The 16,485-nt window shown below is 63.8% G+C and overlaps 6 protein-coding genes across 6 annotated transcripts; 2 read left to right on the top strand and 4 right to left on the bottom strand.

Moving 5' to 3' along the window:
• Positions 1-432: 432 nt before the first annotated feature.
• EMIHUDRAFT_423031 (hypothetical protein) lies at positions 433-1,225 on the top strand. Its single transcript, XM_005791740.1, has 2 exons — positions 433-767; positions 862-1,225. The coding sequence occupies exons 1-2, from the start codon at positions 528-530 to the stop codon at positions 1,159-1,161; spliced, it is 540 nt and encodes a 179-aa protein (XP_005791797.1). The 5' UTR covers positions 433-527; the 3' UTR covers positions 1,162-1,225.
• A 640-nt stretch (positions 1,226-1,865) lies between these two features.
• Positions 1,866-3,105, bottom strand: EMIHUDRAFT_439864 (hypothetical protein). Its single transcript, XM_005791739.1, has one exon. It carries the CDS (start codon positions 2,149-2,151, stop codon positions 1,918-1,920), a length of 234 nt encoding a protein of 77 aa, XP_005791796.1. The 5' UTR covers positions 2,152-3,105; the 3' UTR covers positions 1,866-1,917.
• A 111-nt stretch (positions 3,106-3,216) lies between these two features.
• EMIHUDRAFT_439862 (hypothetical protein) lies at positions 3,217-5,173 on the bottom strand. Its single transcript, XM_005791738.1, has 4 exons — positions 4,698-5,173; positions 4,360-4,624; positions 4,134-4,274; positions 3,217-3,966 (listed from the first exon to the last, which is right to left on the bottom strand). The coding sequence occupies exons 1-4, from the start codon at positions 5,069-5,071 to the stop codon at positions 3,463-3,465; spliced, it is 1,284 nt and encodes a 427-aa protein (XP_005791795.1). The 5' UTR covers positions 5,072-5,173; the 3' UTR covers positions 3,217-3,462.
• Positions 5,174-5,284: 111 nt separating this feature from the next.
• Positions 5,285-6,227, top strand: EMIHUDRAFT_439861 (hypothetical protein). The gene is made up of 3 exons (XM_005791737.1): positions 5,285-5,407; positions 5,476-5,844; positions 5,907-6,227. Exons 1-3 carry the CDS (start codon positions 5,351-5,353, stop codon positions 6,156-6,158), a joined length of 678 nt encoding a protein of 225 aa, XP_005791794.1. The 5' UTR covers positions 5,285-5,350; the 3' UTR covers positions 6,159-6,227.
• EMIHUDRAFT_439857 (hypothetical protein) lies at positions 6,212-12,009 on the bottom strand. Its single transcript, XM_005791736.1, has 21 exons — positions 11,934-12,009; positions 11,620-11,863; positions 11,372-11,549; positions 11,234-11,294; positions 11,096-11,165; positions 10,888-11,022; positions 10,164-10,816; positions 9,813-10,012; positions 9,667-9,742; positions 8,854-9,459; positions 8,668-8,788; positions 8,513-8,587; positions 8,379-8,442; positions 8,081-8,165; positions 7,796-8,011; positions 7,687-7,733; positions 7,162-7,416; positions 6,823-6,863; positions 6,738-6,752; positions 6,622-6,663; positions 6,212-6,542 (listed from the first exon to the last, which is right to left on the bottom strand). Exons 10-21 carry the CDS (start codon positions 8,903-8,905, stop codon positions 6,338-6,340), a joined length of 1,218 nt encoding a protein of 405 aa, XP_005791793.1. The 5' UTR covers positions 8,906-9,459; positions 9,667-9,742; positions 9,813-10,012; positions 10,164-10,816; positions 10,888-11,022; positions 11,096-11,165; positions 11,234-11,294; positions 11,372-11,549; positions 11,620-11,863; positions 11,934-12,009; the 3' UTR covers positions 6,212-6,337.
• Positions 12,010-12,785: 776 nt separating this feature from the next.
• EMIHUDRAFT_361306 (hypothetical protein) lies at positions 12,786-13,606 on the bottom strand (the record flags this gene model as incomplete). The annotated part of the gene is made up of 2 exons (XM_005791735.1): positions 12,786-13,044; positions 13,132-13,606. The coding sequence occupies 2 exons, from the start codon at positions 13,604-13,606 to the stop codon at positions 12,932-12,934; spliced, it is 588 nt and encodes a 195-aa protein (XP_005791792.1). The 3' UTR covers positions 12,786-12,931.
• Positions 13,607-16,485: the final 2,879 nt, after the last annotated feature.

Raw genomic sequence — 16,485 nt, 5'->3', positions numbered from 1 at the left:
GGCCCGGTACGAGGCGGGTTCGTACGGGTATTGCACGATCGTCTTCCTCGCCATCCTCGTCGAGATACAGAGCGTCGTCGTGCCGGCGCTACTCGCGTTCACCGCCTCCGGCGTCTACCTCATGCACTATGAAGGCAACCTTCACGAGCTGGCCAACCTGTACCTCATGTCCCGTCGCACCCCCAGCCCCTGTGTGGACTTCGGCCACGTCTCGTGTCGCTAGTCGCCTGTGGCCGTGGATAGGTACCAAATCATCTTCCAGCTCGATCAGCACGCGCTCTCCTTCGCCATGTTTTGCCTCTGCTACACGCAGGAGCAGACCACCATCCAGATCAAGCTTGTCTCTGGGTGGAGAGCTGCCACCGAGTGGCACAGCATGCGCTACCTCTACATGTGCGCACGCTCAGCCTGTCCTCAGCCCACCCCGCCTCGCCACCCCGCCTCGCAGCTTCGAGCCTTGTTCGACTCCCTGCCTCTCGCAATGCCGACCATCGCGCAGGTGGGTCCTCTTCTTCGTCATCGGAACCATGGTCGCAGTCGGCTGCTGGCGCTTCTCCATGCTTCTGCTGTGGCTCTTCCCGATCACGATCCTCGTCTACTCGATCGGAGCCAACGCCATCCCAGCCTGCATGCACGGACTACCTGTCTGCCCGCCGCACACCGGGCCAGCGGTCGCCATCATCGGGATGGCCTCCACCGCACTCTTCCTCACCGGCTTCATCTTTGTCCGCGCCTGCTTCCTCTTCCCGTGCCTCTGCGCACCCGAGGCGCGCCCGCGGATGGCTCGGTCTCCTTCCCGCCCCCAGCACTCCCTGCCGTGGCGCCAACATGCATCCCCCTCCCCCCCGCCCCCCCCAGCAGGTGCCAGGCTGGCTCTTCTTTCCGCCCGCAAGCGTGCCCGTCAGCCCGATCACCGACGGCGACGTGGACACTTTTGGCGTGGCGCTACTGCTCGACAAACTCTTCGGGAAAAGCGCGTTCCCCAGCGACTGTGTCTGGGAGCCGCCGACCTGTGGGGGGGGAGATTGCGGTACCTGGTCTGAATCTCCCGGGAGCGCCGCTGCGGCGTCTGACCTCCCCTGGTGCGAGGACGTGTATGACCGGAGGACCGATAATCGCTGCAAGCCACTACCTGGGCATGGTACGAACGGCTGGACCTGAACCGTACTGTACCGCATGTTGACTCATATTGTACCCCGTTCATATACATGCCGATACCCTGCCACGCCCGTGGCGGCGTGGGCCCGCCTGGCCTACGCTCGAAGACTCGAACGCACTATACAATCACAAACAAACACGTGACACACTGTCACACTGATCTCTGCTCAAGCGGAGATTTTTGGATCTAGAGCGGTCCATGGGCATGGCGTAACACACTCCGTGTCAGGTGTCACACTGCGTACAAAGGGAGGGTGTAGAGGCGGTGTAGTAGAGGGGTGTTCAGCTAGCGTGGTCCGTGGAGGTGAACTTTGTGCCTGGCGCGGCGTGTTGACTGGAACAGCACGCAGGTGCCCCGGTGCAGAATCGCTCAGGACGTGAGCCAATCCGCGCCGCCGTTGGGCTGGCCGTCCCTCGCAAGCGAGGCGGCCGAGAGTGGGCCGACCGCGGCGATGCCAGCCGCGCCAGGCACAAAGTTGAGGACGACGACTGAGGCCGCCGCAGCGAAGATGGCGGGCACGTAGAGCGCGCCGCCGACCGCATTGCCGATGGCGGCGGTCGTCCAGACGAGGATGGCGGTGGTCAGGCCGAGTATTTCCTCCCTCCCCGAGGCCGTCTTGCCCAGACGGTTGCGAGTGAATCCTAGTGAAACTAGCGTTCACAGTCGTCGTTCTGGAATGTCGGATCCGCCGAAATTCAATGTCCGGCGTCTTCCGGCCGCGGCGTTGTCTTCTCTCTGGCGCTCTGGCACTCTCGCTGCTAGTCGGTGCGATCCCACCGACAACCTTGCAGCACATGTCGGTGCTTCCATCGCCTCCGTCGCCATCGCCACCCACCGCGCTCCAGCCGGGGGAGATCGGTATCACCGCCCGCCTCTGGACCGGTGGCGATGCCGTGTGGTGGAGCAACTTCGGCACCACCTACTCCACGCATCACGCTGCCCCGGGCGACGTGCTCGTCTTCGTGTACTCGTCGGCGCGAGCGAGACCGCATACGATGCGTGCGACCCCACGGGCTCAGTCACGCTCGCCGGGCCAACCGACACCGTGTACCGACACAATGTGACGCAAGCTGATGCCGACGCCGGTACCGTCTACTTCACCTGCAGCGGCGACCGCAGGTCGTCGACCTGGTCTCCGAACTACTGGGGTACCCACTGCAGAAATGGCCAGAAAGTCAAAGTGGTCGTTTCGGCGCCGCCGTCGCCGTCTCCGCCGCCAGGCCTCCCACCTGGCCCGCCGGCACCGCCTCTGTCGCCGCCACCACCTTCGCCACCCCCGTCGCCGGTAACCACAATCTCACCGTCGCAGCCACCCGCGCCAGCTCTCTCATCGCCGCAGCCCCTCACGCCAGTTCACTTGCTCGGCGGCGGCACTAGCGGCGACACTGCTTCACGCGAACATTTCTTCGTCCTGGCTGTTTGCCTTGGAGTCCTTGTCCTGGCAATACGTGCCTTGCGCACCAGCCAGCACAAGCAGGCCACCAAGTGCGCCCCTGAGCAGGGCAAGCCAGTCGATCTCAAGGATACCATCCGCGGCTAGGTACATCCGCGGAAACCTCGTAGAGAGGCATCACCTTCCACTTGATGCCACGGAGCCGCGCCTGCTGCCGGACGAGGACAGCCCCGAGGACGAGATGGCCATCCGCCTCTCGCACGTGCCGCCTCGCGTCCGCTGCGGCATCTGAGGGAGAGGGCAGGGGCACAGGGCTTGGAGGATGGTACGGCTTGGAGGATGGTACGGGAATCAGCTCAGGGGCATCGATGCACAGGCCATCCCGGAAGGGGTCGCTGGGTGGCAAAGTGCGCGCAGGATAGTAAGTTGAATATGAATCGAGTATTCATCCCCAGCCCTGGTGACAGACTGAGACTTTACATTCACGAGACCCAGCACCCACGCGCTTTCGAGCTATACTTTACCGTTTTTAGGTAAATATTCGGCTGTGTGCAGCTCTCCCGTCGACGCGCGCTCCGAGCGGACGCGTTCTCCATCGTTCTGCTTGCTCATGCTCTGGGCGCACTTCTCCCCCGTTGCGTTGTCTGTTATTTTTCGTATTCTCTCTGTTAGTGTTTAGTCAAGAGGCCCGTTCTCCCATCCCTACCTCCGCACACAAAGGCGGAAAATTTCAGGCCTGTCGGGGGCGCGGGCAGCAGCAGAGGCCTCGGAGCATCTCTGTGCAGCCTAGCAGCAGTGCGGCCAATCTCGACGATCGCCAAACAACCATTCCTCTAGCAGCCTTGGGATTCCTCGACGGATTCCTAGCACTGGGTCGCCCTGGGGCGTATCCATGGCGAGTGGGCCTCACTCATCGCGATCGCTGGCGCTGGCTGGTCGGGAGGTAGCGGGTGAAGCGGTCGTTCTGGTCGACCGAGCAGATGAAGGCGGTGAGCACCTTGTACCACACGTCCGCCACCTCTCTGTCCTCGATGAGCAGGCAGAGCGGCGCGCACTCCTCCTCGTCCTTTGGCCACAAGATGAGCCGCCCGTCGCCGGCGGCTTTCGGCGGCGGGTCGAGGAACGTGACGGCCCGCCCCAGTGGGCCCGGGGATCCTCCCGCCGCCGGCGGCCTTGGGCGGCGCGCCGGCGCCCCCGCCCGCGGCAGCAGGCGGAACTGCGTCACGTCCGCCTCGAGGATGGGCGGCTCGCGCAGCACGTAATTGTCTTGAGACCCAAAGGCGTACAGCCGGCCGTGCGTGCCCTCGCAGTGCAGGACGAACCACCACCGCTGCGTGAGCGGCAGCGCTGCGCTCCCCGCCCGGTCGGCGCGCAGCTTCTCCACGGCGGCCCGCGAGGCGGTGAGCGCGCTCACCTAGGACGGGGGAGGGGGAGGAGAGGCACTGTCACGCACAGCTGCGAGTTCGCTCACGACTAGACTGCTACCACCCTGGTAGCGCACTCTCCAAAGGGCAGCGTAATGAGCAAGCAGTTAATGAGCAATGAAACGAGTGATGATCGTTTCAACACGAAACGGTTCACCTCGAGGTGGAGCGGCTTGCTGGCCCCTTGCACCTCGCGCGGCGCCTCCGCCTTAAGAGCGCCGCCGCTGAGGCGGTAGAGGCACTCGCACGGGTCCTGCGACTCTTTCTCCACGCGGAGGGCCCTCCACGCGCCGTTCGTTTGCGGCGGCCGAGGGGCAGGTCGTATGTGAGCGCAAGGTCTCATAGCATATCGGTCCGTGGGGATGGGGGGGGGGGGGGGGGGCCTTTGCGTGGAACTCGTCGCGGAGGGCGATCGTGTTGACGATGGCATGGACGACGAGCAACGTGAAGGTGACGGTGATGACGAGGGCCGCCGAGCCGGGCTCGCGCAACCACGCCACGCAGCAGATGGCGCCCACGAGGGAGCCGAGGCAGATAACAAACATCTCGTCGACCTTGCGCACGTTGCGCTGCACAATCTCGTCCGAGGCGCGCACGTCCCTCATCGACGCGCCGGTGAGGGCCGCCTGGTTGGCGAGGATGATCAGCCTGGTGCAGAGTGTGGGGCGGCGTGTGTCGGAGAGCGGCACGCCGCGGAAATCTCTTTCTCTTGCGCTGGCACCGATTCGAATAGATCACGACCCATAGACCGGCGCCGCCCGAGAGGGTCGCGAAGAGCAGGTAGGTCAGCTTGAGGAGTTTGTCCAGGAAAATGGGCGTGCCGTCGCTGTTAGCGAAAACGACTTCATCCGACACCTCGGCAAGAACATCACCGCCGAGCCATGCGATTGAGATGCCAGCGATGAAAGCCGCCTGCGTGTTGAGGTTGTTCAGCCACTCTGTCCGCACGGTCATGTGCTGGAATCGGATCTCCATCAGCGCATGCTCTTGGTTTACGTCGAGCGCCTGCTGCTGAGCGCCGACAAAGCCAGCGCGCTCGATGTCGCGCTCGCGCGTGTCCACGTTTAGGTTAAACTTGCGCAGCAGGGTGTCCATCAGGCGGCGGTGCGCTGCGAGTTGTCGTGCGCCTCCGCAGCCCCTTCGAGGAGCTCCGCCTAAGCCGCCGCTCGCGCCCGAGGTAGGGGGGCCAAAGCCGTCGAGAGCCGCAGCCCAGCGTGCCGCGATGAAGCCGTCGGGAGGTTAGAGCTCTACACAAATTGGGCGGCCTCTGTTCTTTCACTCCCCCGCCGTTTTCTGCCCGACGGCCATCGCCTGGCACGCTCCTCCAGCGCCAGAAGAGATAGAGAGAGAGCAAGGGAAGAACAGAGGAGAAATATGCTTTCTCACGAGCGCGAGCGGCTTGGCAAGGAGCGCTACCTCGCCGACCTAGAGGCGCGCCGTCCATTGCAGGCAGAGCGCTGCCTCGCCGACCAATCCACAGCCGCCTTGCCGGCGCCCAGGTGAAGCGCGATCAGCTCACCTTCTACCTCGACCGTCTCGCCTCGATACAGATGCAGGCAACGCTGGTCACTGGCTTCGCCTTCGGCGTCCTCGGCCCAGATGTGATTGAGGCGCTCCCGTTCTTCGACGCGCCGGTCATCACCTACGTCTACAACATGTCCGCCACGATGAGCATGCTCTGCTCCACAGGCGCAGTCGTCATGTCTTCAATCCTGATGTGGGAGGTAAATCGGCTGAGCCTGTACGGGTCCGTCTCCGCCGCCGTTGTGGCCGCTAGGCGGCACGAGATCGCCGTGATCGGGATCTACCTCGGCTCGCTGGCGCTCCTGACGGTGTGCGTCTGCTTCGGCTTCCTCGCCACCTGCGAGGCCGGCCGGCGCCAGCGCGAAGGACGCGACGCTCACAGGGATCATCGAGCTTCTGGAATTAGGCGGTTGGCGTCGCCCACGGAGCCGGCTGCCACCGCGCCGGCTACTCGGTGATGCTGCTCGTCATCACGACGGTGGGCTTCTTCGGCTGGATGGCGCGGCGGATGCACCTCAAGTTCCGCGGGTACAGTCAGGGCCCAGCCGTTAAGGCGGCGCCCGTCCACCTCGACGTCGAGTCGGCAGGCATCGACACCGGCCTGCGACACAGCCTGCTCGCGCCCCTCTCACAGCACGCAAAGGTGAGCCAGATGTGATGCTGGTGAGCGCCGCGCAGAGCAAGCGCCCCCAAAAGGTTTCTAGGGCTGTTAGAAGCAGCTGCCGGACGAGAGCTGCAGTAGCAGCGTCGTATACAGACCACAGAAAAAGGTAACAAAAGTCAAAACAAGCGACGGCCGAGATGCCACCGCATCGGCATACCGTAATTCATTGTGAGCTAGTAGATCGCCTCGGCAGCGTCGGCAGGCGCCGGTGTGGCCTCCTCCGGCAGAGCCCCAGGCGCGTTCTCGAGGAAGTAAGTGTACATCTCGCCCTTGCCTTTGTAGTAGCGTGGGCCGCGGCTCTTCGCGCCGAACCGGCCGCGCAGACACCGGTACGCCTCCTGCGACACGTGGACACGACCTGGCTCCGAGCCGGAGCACCTGTGCGGGGCATGAGATGGGCGTGTCGTGGGACGCGTCACGGACACGTCCCGGGGAGGCGGAGGGCGGGTCGGGTCACATGCGGGCGGCGGTGTTGACGGCGTCGCCGCACAAGTCGTACCTGTTCACACATAGAGGCAGCTGTGGAGAGAGGCTGTTCGCAGCTAGACCTGGCGTCGTCGGAGAGATCAGTACTGGTAGGTCTTGTGCCTATTCACAGCTACAGGCTGAAACGACGCTGTTCACACCGCAGACGCCGCATGTGCCCGATCGCATGTGCCCGATCACGCCCGCGATGGCGGAACCAAAGTCGATGCCCACCTGCAGACGTCAGAGGGAGCGGTCTTCCCACGAATCACAATGAGCAAAAAGGGATGTGGGGGAAGCCACCAACGCGATCTCAAGTATTTAATTTGGGTTCCCGGAGCTGGCTGCTGCTGGCTGCTGCTGGCTGCTGCTGGCTGCTGTTGGCTGCTGCTGGCTGCTGCTGGATGGCTGAGGCTGGCTGCTGCGTCTACCAGGGACGAAGGCTGGGCCTAGTACGGGAATCTTGGGTGCTCTCGGGTGCTCTCGGGTGCTCTCGGGTGCTCTCGGGTGCTCTCGGGTGCTCTCGGGCCACCTGCACGGTGAGCTGCGGCGCCCTCGGCGCCTCAGCACGCAGCTGAGGTCTGATTATCGCGAAGCCGAAGCCGGCCTGAGCTCCCGCACGGCGCAAGCAGCTGAGCCGGTCGCCCCCGGAGACTGTGTGTCTAGGCGGTGTCGGTGCGGCGAGGACGCGCGCCGCCGCCGCCGCGCGGTCGTGCGGGTCCGGGAGGCGGGTTGGGTCGGGCAGGCCGGCAGCGACCAAGTACTGCTCGTTGGCCGTCTTGCGCACCTGTGCGTGCATGCACGATGAAGTGTGATCACTCCGCTCCTGCGGCACCGGAGCGCTCACGCAAGCTTTCGTGGTCTTGATTTCATTCTCGTACGCCGGATCCCGCCCCCCCCTCGTGCGCGCGCCTTTTGCAGCTGGAAGACGTCTGTGAGGCGGTCGAACCTGTTCACAGCCAGAGGTCTGAAGAGACTCTTCACAGCTCGAGGTGTGAAGACGTCTGCGAGGCGGACGAGCCGGTCGAACATGAACTGCAGCAGCTTGATGACGCGCGGGGGCTCGGCCGTTGCGTCGTTCAGTAGCGCCGACAGCCCGTCGACCTGGTCAGAGGTAGGGTCAAGCACGGTTGACATCTCGTCCACATCTCCTGCAGCGGCCGAACCTTGGCGAAGAGGAATGCGCACTCGCTGAAGCTCTCCGCCAACTGCGCGCGCTGCGGCCGCGCCGGTCGATCGAAGCCGGCCCGCCTCGCGGAAGGCTGCACGGTGCCAAACTCGCCCCTGCTGATGCGCTCCACTCGCTCCGCCCGATCGGGAGGTCCCCGCCACCGCCACCGCCGGAGCTGCAGCTGGCCTCGGCCCGCCCCGTGGCGGCGTACCTGTTCGCAAGGGTAGGTGTGAAGAGACGCCATCCGCAAGCTACTTCGGCCCGTCCGGTGGCGGCGTTCCAGTCGGCGCTCGTCGAAATGGTGCCCGTGCTGCTCCCGTGGTGCGACGCCGACGGGCCGCTGCCAACGCCGTGGCTGCCAGGGCCTGTGCAGGCCGCGAAGCATCACGTCTCCTGTCGCTAGTCGCATGGGCCCAGAGGGCGATTATTATCGCTCGGGCCCGAAGGGCAATCCGTAAAGGGAGATATAGGGCTTGGGCCCAAAGGGCGGCAAAGGGCGGTGCGGGTCCAGTCTTTGGAATGGAGTTGCCTCCTCCTACTGCTGCTGCTGCTGCCCGCTGGGCGGCGCGGCGGCGCGCCTTGCTCGAGGTCAGCGAGCCAAGGGATCGGACAAGGTGCGGCGGCAGGATCGACTTGAGCAGCCTAAGTGAATGAACCGACTGCCAATGAGCTCATTAGCCGAGGAGCGGCGGCAGGATCGACTGGAAGCAGCCGGTCGCAGGTTGCAGTCTCTTCCTCCATGCAGGGCATCAACGCCTTTTGCCGCGCCTGGAGGAGGAGGGGGCGCCTACTCGCGGGGGGGGGGGGGGGGGTGAAGAGGCGCTCGAGAAGCGGCACCATCAACCGAGGACCCGCGGCGGTCGGCGCCACATGCCGCGGGCGTGGTGGAAGTGGTGCAGCACGCCCACGGTGTGCGCTGCGCAGAGCATGGCGACACAGCGCAGCAGCTCGTACCCCACGGCCGCCTCGAGGCTGGTGGCGAGTGCGCCTACTCTCACAGCGGCACGCGTGAAGAAGCGCAGCCCTTCAAAGGCCCTTCGGATGCGAGCTCGCCCTTGCCGCCGAGCTCCTCGCCCCAGAAGGCGTCGACCCGTTTCACACTCATCCCAACAAACGCCGCCGACCCTATTCACACCCAAGTGTGTGAAGAGACGCTGTTCACAGCAGGCCATCGCGCCGGCCGCCACAGAGCCGGCAAAGGCCGCGAGCGCCACTAGGGAGAGGGGGAGGTGCGTGAGGCGATAGGAGAGGAGGACGATCCAAGCGGCAAGCTCGGCGAGGTACTCCCACGGGTAGTGGTGGCACCGGTCGGCGCCGCCAAGCTCGACGCGCGAGCTCCTGGTCTATAGAACTCCTGGTCGTCGCCGTGGAACAAACCGGCCGGTGGCGGCGGCGGAGGCGCCGACGGTGGCAAAGCTGGCGCTGCACCCCTCCCGCTAACAGCCGCGAGGAAGTCACCGACGATGGCGCAATGCCATACGGCGCTCCCCGCCGCGGCCGCCGCAGCGACGTCGGCTTCCGACAGGACCGTGTGCGCGCCACCCGCCTCACACCAAGAGCTGTGGTAGCGCCTGAGGTCGTCGACGGCGCCCCCGATGCTGTCCTCGATTCCGTCGCCGTCGCAGTCCTCCAGCCCGCAGTCAGCTAGCGGGTGGGCGCCTGGCACGGGTCGGGTGGTGACGCGGGGTGTCGGTTGGCCGTTTGGCCGGCTGTCCCATGCCTGGGGCCTGGCTCTGTGAAGTGCCTCTATGTGAGGTACGAGGAGGAGGGGGGTGGGGGGGACGAGCGAGCGAGCGGCGAGAAGGGGGGGGGGAGAGGGGGGGAGGGAGAGAGACAGACAGACAGGCGGACGGACGGACAGAGAGCCTGGCATGCCCGCGCACGGCACGAGCGTGTACGGCACCAAACAGGGGCTGGCGTCGAGCCCGACGAAGGGGAGCACCTGTCAGCAGCTAGGCCGGTAGACTGACGTGGTTCACGCCGGACCCGTTGACCTCGGCGGAGGGGGTCACAGCGAGCAGCGCGCAGAAAGGCAGCGCCAGCAGGCAGACTGCCGCGACGCTGTTGCCCCTCGCCGTCGCCTGGCTCGATGAGAGAGCTCCGCGCAACGCGAGCACTGCGGGAAGAAGCAGCGCGTAGCGCGAGAGCAGGAGCGGTTGCACGCCATCAAGGCCGACGTACGGCACCGAGAAATGGGTGAGGTCGCAGGCGCCTGAATGAATCACATGAATTGGCGCTGAGGTGGCGCCTAGGCGACGACGAAATTGTTCAGTTCGGTGGAGGACAATCGGTCACCCCGGATGTATCCCAAAGTGGTGGAGTCCGCCGCGTTGTCCAAGGAGTGTCTGGTTCTAGCCACGGACCGTATGCTCCGACCCAGCCGAGAAGGACCCCGCAGTGGCGCGCCAAGAAGCGGCGCACCTCGCCGTCGCTGGCTTCGAGCACGGGCGCCTCCGCCTCCTCCGCGTGCGGCGCGAAGAAGTGGCCGGACGTGGCTGCCCCCGCGGCGGAGCCGGCTTTCCCCCCGTGGGCCGACGCGGGGCGACCGCTGGCGTCGTGCCTAAGGACATGAAGGGTGACATGGTCACCGAAGCGAGTAGAGTGGTGGACGGCCTGCCTGCGAGAACATCGTCTCGAGGCCCTCCACGTAGGTCTTTGCGTAGTCCACAAACTCATCGATCGAAACGTCGGGGTCCTTCTGGAATGGCCTGAAGTAGGCCGTTCCTTCCAAGAAGCCGCCGCACAGTGCATCAAGCGGGTTGCCACCAACCCCCTTGGAACCGATGCTGCCAACGACACACTGCTGGTAGAAACGCGTCGTCTGATAGGCGTACGACTGGCAGAGCTGCCGTGTAGTAATGTGGAGCTGCAACGCCATGGACGAGATTTGGGTCCCGATCAACAACCGCTTCTCCTTTGAGCTCTGCTCGAAGCTGACCGAGTCGTCGCCGAACGCCTTGGTGATTTCCTCGTCAATCATTTTGTTCGCCTCCATCTGCGCGAGATCGATCAACGCCTACAGCAGAGGCGCCTAACTCACCTCTGGACGAAGATTGCCCACACACGAAACTTGTGCCTGCTGCACACCGGCGACGAAACGGGTCCCATGGGTCACGTAGTCGTTACCGTAATCGCACTGTGCACGCATCTCCTTGAGCCACCGCCGGGCGAGCACGTTGATGGCAGAGTTGTAACCAGATGTGTAAGGCTCCATCAGGTCGCCTATGTGCGTGCACAGTGCGTCGCGCCGAGCGTTTTCTCTGTTGTGATTCACTCCGCGCAGTGCGTTCGCGGCCGGAGCTCGCGTATATGGACGACCAGTAGCCGGTGCCAAGCTGCGGCAAGATGCTGTTCAACATGAAAGCCTGTTCCGATATGATTGGAGTGTGTAGCGCTGCTGGTCGAAGGAGACATCCACGGCATCACAAGAGACCGTGATGGCAAGGTTCGCCACCGAGTCGTTGCTCGTGGGGATCAGGGATGTGTTGGATGGCCTATATGCAACAGCAGCAGGCAGGTGAAGATATGTGGATCATGGGAGAATAGCCAATGTGCTATTCTTTGAGTCTGCCATCCAAACTTCTGCTCCATTTGCTCGACCGACACGCCCGCGGCATCGCGCACTTTGTTGTCCATGTTGTCCGCCTTGCTCAGAGCCTTACTCGCTTGTGTAATGCCTCGGACGCCATTGATGAAACCGTCGAGGCCCTTGATCAGGTAGTAGCCCGCCTTGCGTTGCGTCTCCGCTCCTGCGAGCATCGACAGTGTGACATGTGTGCAATCCATCTTAACAATTATATTTGCACAAATTTGCCGCGCCTTTCCAGTTATTTTTCGTAGGCAAAGCAATGTCGGGGTCGTCGGAGAATTGGTTCGCCATATTAACCCAGCGATTTTTTTCGGACATCTCGTTTATTTTTTGCGGCCTTGATGACTTTTTGGCGCCCGTCCGCTTCCAAGGCATGAGCCCTTCAACCTTTGCGCCTTCGCTACTCGCAGCCAAAAGGGGCGCCGCAAAGTTGAGCGCGAACGAGGCGATGGTGAAAATGAGCTCCCACATCGCCTACACATCGTGTCTGACACCGTTAAGAACAGTCAGACTGTGGCTGAACACCGGCGCGGTAGGGTGACACCTTCGTCTGCATCTCCTTGATCCACTTGTCTAGCTCCTCTTTCATCTCATTGGCGGTCTTCTCCATGGTCTTACCCATGTCATGGATGCCGTCCATCCCGGCCTGCATCCCGCGAATCGCGGTCTCGATCGTTTCCATCGTCATCTTGTGCGTCTCGTCGGTGACGCTCTCACTGCCTGAGAGCTTTGCCTGAAAGCACGCGAACCAATTAGCGCGGCAGGGGAGGGCCGAGGCGGGCCCGTGCGAGGATCCCGCACCTGCTGAATCTTGAGCGTCGAGATGTACCGCTCCATGGCCTTGTCCTCCTTGGCGTCCTCTTTGAGATCCTGTAGGAGCTTTGTGAGGATGTCGGTGTACTTGCCCATCTCCGACGTGTAGAAGCCATAGGAGAAGGAAGGGACGTAGCCGTCGCTCTCGCTCATCGTCGATCCTCCAGTCAGAGCGGACACGGAGCCGACGTGGGCGGCCAGGGCTCGGACCAGCGGCGTACCGGCTGCGTAGGGCATGTAGGCGCCGCAGCTCCCACTCGAGGCGGTCTCCAGACGGCGGCGGTCGTCGTGCGGATGGTTGTGGCAGCACTTGAGTCCGGGGCGGTCGCTGCATGCGGCACAGATTGCAGCCTTGGCAGCCTCGGGCGCGGGCGTGTCGTAATCGGCAGGGATGAACTCGCTGCTTTCGTTCCAGAGGCCGTGCCCCTCGGTGACGTTGCGGGGCAACGCGCACGTTTCCGGGCAAACGCGAAGCACCTGAGAGGGGCGAGTAACAACTCAGCAAGTCTATACTCTATTCCCGCCCTTGTGCATTCAGCTGAGGGTGGGCGGACCTCTGCGACGCAACTTTCTGGGCACGGCTCCTTCCCAACACGGCAGAGTCCGAAGCCTTTCGCGTGCTCGCACGTTGGAACAAAGCCCTGGTCACAAGGCGACGGCGGTGGCAGCGGGGGTGGCGCCGGTGGCGGCATCGGGTCGTCCATGAACGGCGCAAAGAGCGGGCGACGGCTACTGGAAGAGGCGGAGGACGCCGGCAGGGGGCTGTCGGGGTACCTCTCGACCCCAGCCTTCATCTCCTGCAGGTTCAGTGTCTGTAGGACCGAGATCACGCCCGGAATGTGCGTTGCGTTGGTGGCGTCGAAGACGGAGTCGGGGAAGGAATGCAGCTAAGGAGGCACACGTCAGGGGTTATAGGTGCGATGCTTGGCGGTCGCAGGGCAGGCGTGGCGAGCGCACTGAAAGGCCCTTGGCAACATCGGCGAGATGAAGCTGCGTCGCGTAGCCGTAGAGAGGTAGGTAATCCTTGACACGGAACTCGCATTCCTTGGAGCCTGGGACGTTGCACGCATCCTCCTCCGTGCCCATCTTGCGGCAGATTGGACCGACGCAGCCAGTCAACCCAGAGAGCAGGGCGTCCCAGTCGTACGAGCTGGATGCCAAGCTCCAAAAGGTCTCGCCACACAGCTCATTCCATGTCTCCATTGTGCCGAGGGTCTGGTCAAACACCCAGGCGCGGGTGGGCTGTTTGGTTGCCAGGGGCTTCGCCCGGATGCGAGCCCCCGGCCTGCTCTCGACGCACGCAGGGCCGAGGTATTTCTTGAGCTTGAACTCGACGTTCTTGGTGTTGAGCACGAAGTCGGATCGCGTCTCCAAGCAGTCCGGGCCCACGTAGTTCTTGAGCATGTAACCCCAGCCCCATGCAGTCATGTCAACGTAGCCCAAGCACTCTGCATTGGAGTTGCACCGCGCCTCGCAGTTCGCCTGGCTCGAGCAGACGCCCGGCTCCCCAAAGAAGAAGTAGAAGAGCTGGTTGCCCTGCTTGTGGCATGAGTTGAAGTAGAGAGAGTTGTCGTTGTAGTTGTAGTCAAGGCACATCCCCGGTTCTGACTTCACCCTCAGGGTTGCCGCGTTGTTCTCACCAAGTCCGCTGCCGCCGTCGAAGTACCACTTCTGGTTGTCGCCGTCATGGCACGGGTACATGTAGAGCTTGCGGCTGCCGCCCCAGTCGAGGCACTGGTCGGTCACGGACATGGCGCCGTCGGGGGCGCCACGGATCTTGATCTTGTAGTAGGCGCCGTCCTCTTCAACGTAAAAGTCCTGGTTGGCGCCACCGTGAGGGGAGTAGAGGTGCACTCTCCAATCCGAGTTGACGAAGCCGTAGTCGAAGACCTTCGCATCATACTTTTGCCGGATCGTAGTGGCCGTGGCGATCTTGTTTGGTGGGGAAATCACTTCGCGGAGGTCGGAGTTCTCTCCTGGCGCGGCGCTGCAACCGGAGCCCTTGACATTCGTGTTTGAGATGGGGCGGTACCTACAAGGGAAGGGGCGCGGTGACCTCCCGGTCTAGCGCAGACTCACACGTCCAAGTAAGGCTCGACCCGTCCGACTCCGAGTAGCCGAGGCAGTTGTCGTCCTTGGTGCACAGCTCCTCGCAGTCGCTCTCGCTGCTGCAAGTGCCAATGTCGACGTCGCCGCCTGGTGCGGAGGAGCAGGGTGCGACGACCGTGTCGGGGAACGTCGTGTAGTTTGCCGGCGCGAAGTCGGCCGACTCCTCGTCGGTTTGGAGGCAGCTGAACGTCGTGGGAGTGGACGGAAACGTGCCGGGCGACTCCAGCGTGCGGCGTGTCATCGGGTCGGGCTCGTCGTAGGCGAAGAAGAACGGCGGATGCTTGCACTGCTCAAGGAGATGGGCCTTGGCTTCCGGCTTGACCTTTCTCCCCTGCAGCGCCAGCCCGAGCGGAGAGAGGGAAGGAAACCAGCAAGGCACCGCGGCGCCAGCCTCCTTGCCGACGTCCCGGCCGACGGTACTGTGGTGGAGCACCGGGTCGTCCGTCTCTACCTCCTCTCCCTTGAACGCCACGCAGCTCCATGTGCCGGAGGGGCAAGTTTCGAGGGGCATGTAGTAGTGCTTCGAGTCTGTGCTCACCACCACCGCCTTCGTTGGTGTCGGCTCCCGGTCCTTGAAGTCCGGATTGCGCACAGTCGGGTTGCAAGTGTTCGACTCTGCGCACGGCGTGTAATCGGGCGTGCTCCCGAGACGAGCGTTGCACTGCGTGCCGTCCGCCGGAGCCACGCACGCGAGGCTGCCCGCCGAGAGAACTGGCGCCGAGGACTCGATGCTTCCGCGGGGCGGCAGCACCACCGTCCCCGGCAGAGGGCAGATCTTGGTCCAGCCGGATTGTTCGCGCCAGTCCGGATTCGGATTTGGGTCACAGACCCCCTTCGAAATCGGGGTTTGGGCGACCTCCTTCCATTCCACCACGCAGCTTCCGTCGGTGCAGGCCTCCACTTGGGCAGCAACGTGCGGGACATCCGGGGTGATGACTTCGAGCGGCGGCGGCAGCGGCGGGGGCGACGGCGGCGGGCTCGGGTAGCCCTTCCATTCGCACTTGTAGTTGCTGGTGTAGATTGTTGTGGGCATGCACCCTTGGCTGTAGCACTGAGTTGTGTATGTGTCGCGGCGCGTTTGTGTGCATGCGTAGTTGGTGCAGCACGGCCCGTAGTCGGGCTCGTCCTTGCCAGAGGATTGCCCTTCCTTGCACCCTTGAATGTCTTTGTCAAAGTCTCCAAAAGAGCAGCCGCCGAAGATACTGACACTACAGGTCGCCGAATGGACCGGCGCGCCCGAGCCTTGGCACCGGTCCGGGCCGCCCCACTGCATCTTGCGCCGCCTGTGCCAGCACGTCGCGCAGCATCCGGTTACGGCGTCTGCGTGATTACAGAGCCCATTCTCGGCGACGTCGTGGCAGCTCGCGATGCCGACAAGCCCGAGACTCTCAGCGTGCTGCGCGACGGCAGAATCGTCCACGTCCTGGCAGTTGCTTGGCTGCGAGGTTGTTTGGTCGATTGCGAACCCACCGACAGCGACAGCACTGACAGCGAGCAACCAGCGCAACATGCCTGCAGGAACCGGCAAACGAGGGAGTGAGCGTGACCTCGAGGAGGTCGTCGGGGTGAGGGGGTGCCAGAGGCACAAGGCTGAGGTCATGGCCGCGGGTGCCTTGTGCAGGCGTGAGCGTCGAATTGACGCGGCTGCAGGTGTGGGCTCGCGATCGTCAGAGAGGGCCGGGGAGAGCTCACGCCTGGGGCTGCCTGAGGCTGAGGCCGAGGCCCCTCGGCGAAGAAACACCCCGCGGCCGGTGTTTTTGAATTTGAGCGTTTGAAAATGAATTATGAGAATTCGGCTCCAAGGGTCGCCTCGATCTTGCTGGGAGACCCGGCGAGATGTGTCCGGCATTGCGTTATTAAAATGAATTCTGGGGCACGGGACGCGGCACAAACGGGGCACAAACGCCAGGCTACAAAGACGGGGAGGCACGTAGTGACGCAGGGGAGTCTAGGCGACGGCGGCGTCCTCCGACGCCGCGGCGAGCCTGAGCTCGGTGGAAATCTCTTCCGCCGCCGCGAGCTGCAGCGCGACTGACATGCGCTGGGCCTGCAGCGACAGCCACGACCGCGTCAACCAGCTCGCCTCGTCCTCGTGCTGCCGCTTCGAGAGCTTGTTGCGCACCTTGTCCTTCATCTGGTAGAACAGCCGCTTGACCGCGTTGCACCACCCGCCC

Source organism: Emiliania huxleyi, assembly GCF_000372725.1.
Source record: "Emiliania huxleyi CCMP1516 unplaced genomic scaffold EMIHUscaffold_110, whole genome shotgun sequence".
Lineage (NCBI taxonomy): Eukaryota > Haptophyta > Isochrysidales > Noelaerhabdaceae > Emiliania > Emiliania huxleyi.
Note: the sequence above shows the minus strand (reverse complement) of the source record. Positions and strands in the feature narration are given on the sequence as shown.

Coding starts and splice junctions, on each gene's coding strand:
- EMIHUDRAFT_423031 (XM_005791740.1), top strand. CDS start 528: ATGGTCGCAGTCGGCTGCTGGCGCTTCTCCATGCTTCTGCTGTGGCTC. Junction 768..861: donor CGTGCCTCTGCGCACCCGAG/GCGCGCCCGCGG, acceptor CCCCCCCAGCAG/GTGCCAGGCTGGCTCTTCTT.
- EMIHUDRAFT_439864 (XM_005791739.1), bottom strand. CDS start 2,151: ATGCGGTCTCGCTCGCGCCGACGAGTACACGAAGACGAGCACGTCGCC.
- EMIHUDRAFT_439862 (XM_005791738.1), bottom strand. CDS start 5,071: ATGGACACCCTGCTGCGCAAGTTTAACCTAAACGTGGACACGCGCGAG. Junction 4,625..4,697: donor GTCGTGATCTATTCGAATCG/GTGCCAGCGCAA, acceptor ACTCTGCACCAG/GCTGATCATCCTCGCCAACC. Junction 4,275..4,359: donor GCGACGAGTTCCACGCAAAG/GCCCCCCCCCCC, acceptor CGGCCGCCGCAA/ACGAACGGCGCGTGGAGGGC.
- EMIHUDRAFT_439861 (XM_005791737.1), top strand. CDS start 5,351: ATGCTTTCTCACGAGCGCGAGCGGCTTGGCAAGGAGCGCTACCTCGCC. Junction 5,408..5,475: donor GCTACCTCGCCGACCTAGAG/GCGCGCCGTCCA, acceptor GCCGGCGCCCAG/GTGAAGCGCGATCAGCTCAC. Junction 5,845..5,906: donor GCTTCCTCGCCACCTGCGAG/GCCGGCCGGCGC, acceptor TTCTGGAATTAG/GCGGTTGGCGTCGCCCACGG.
- EMIHUDRAFT_439857 (XM_005791736.1), bottom strand. CDS start 8,905: ATGAGTGTGAAACGGGTCGACGCCTTCTGGGGCGAGGAGCTCGGCGGC. Junction 8,789..8,853: donor CGAGGAGCTCGGCGGCAAGG/GCGAGCTCGCAT, acceptor CTGTGAGAGTAG/GCGCACTCGCCACCAGCCTC. Junction 8,588..8,667: donor CACCACGCCCGCGGCATGTG/GCGCCGACCGCC, acceptor CCCCGCGAGTAG/GCGCCCCCTCCTCCTCCAGG.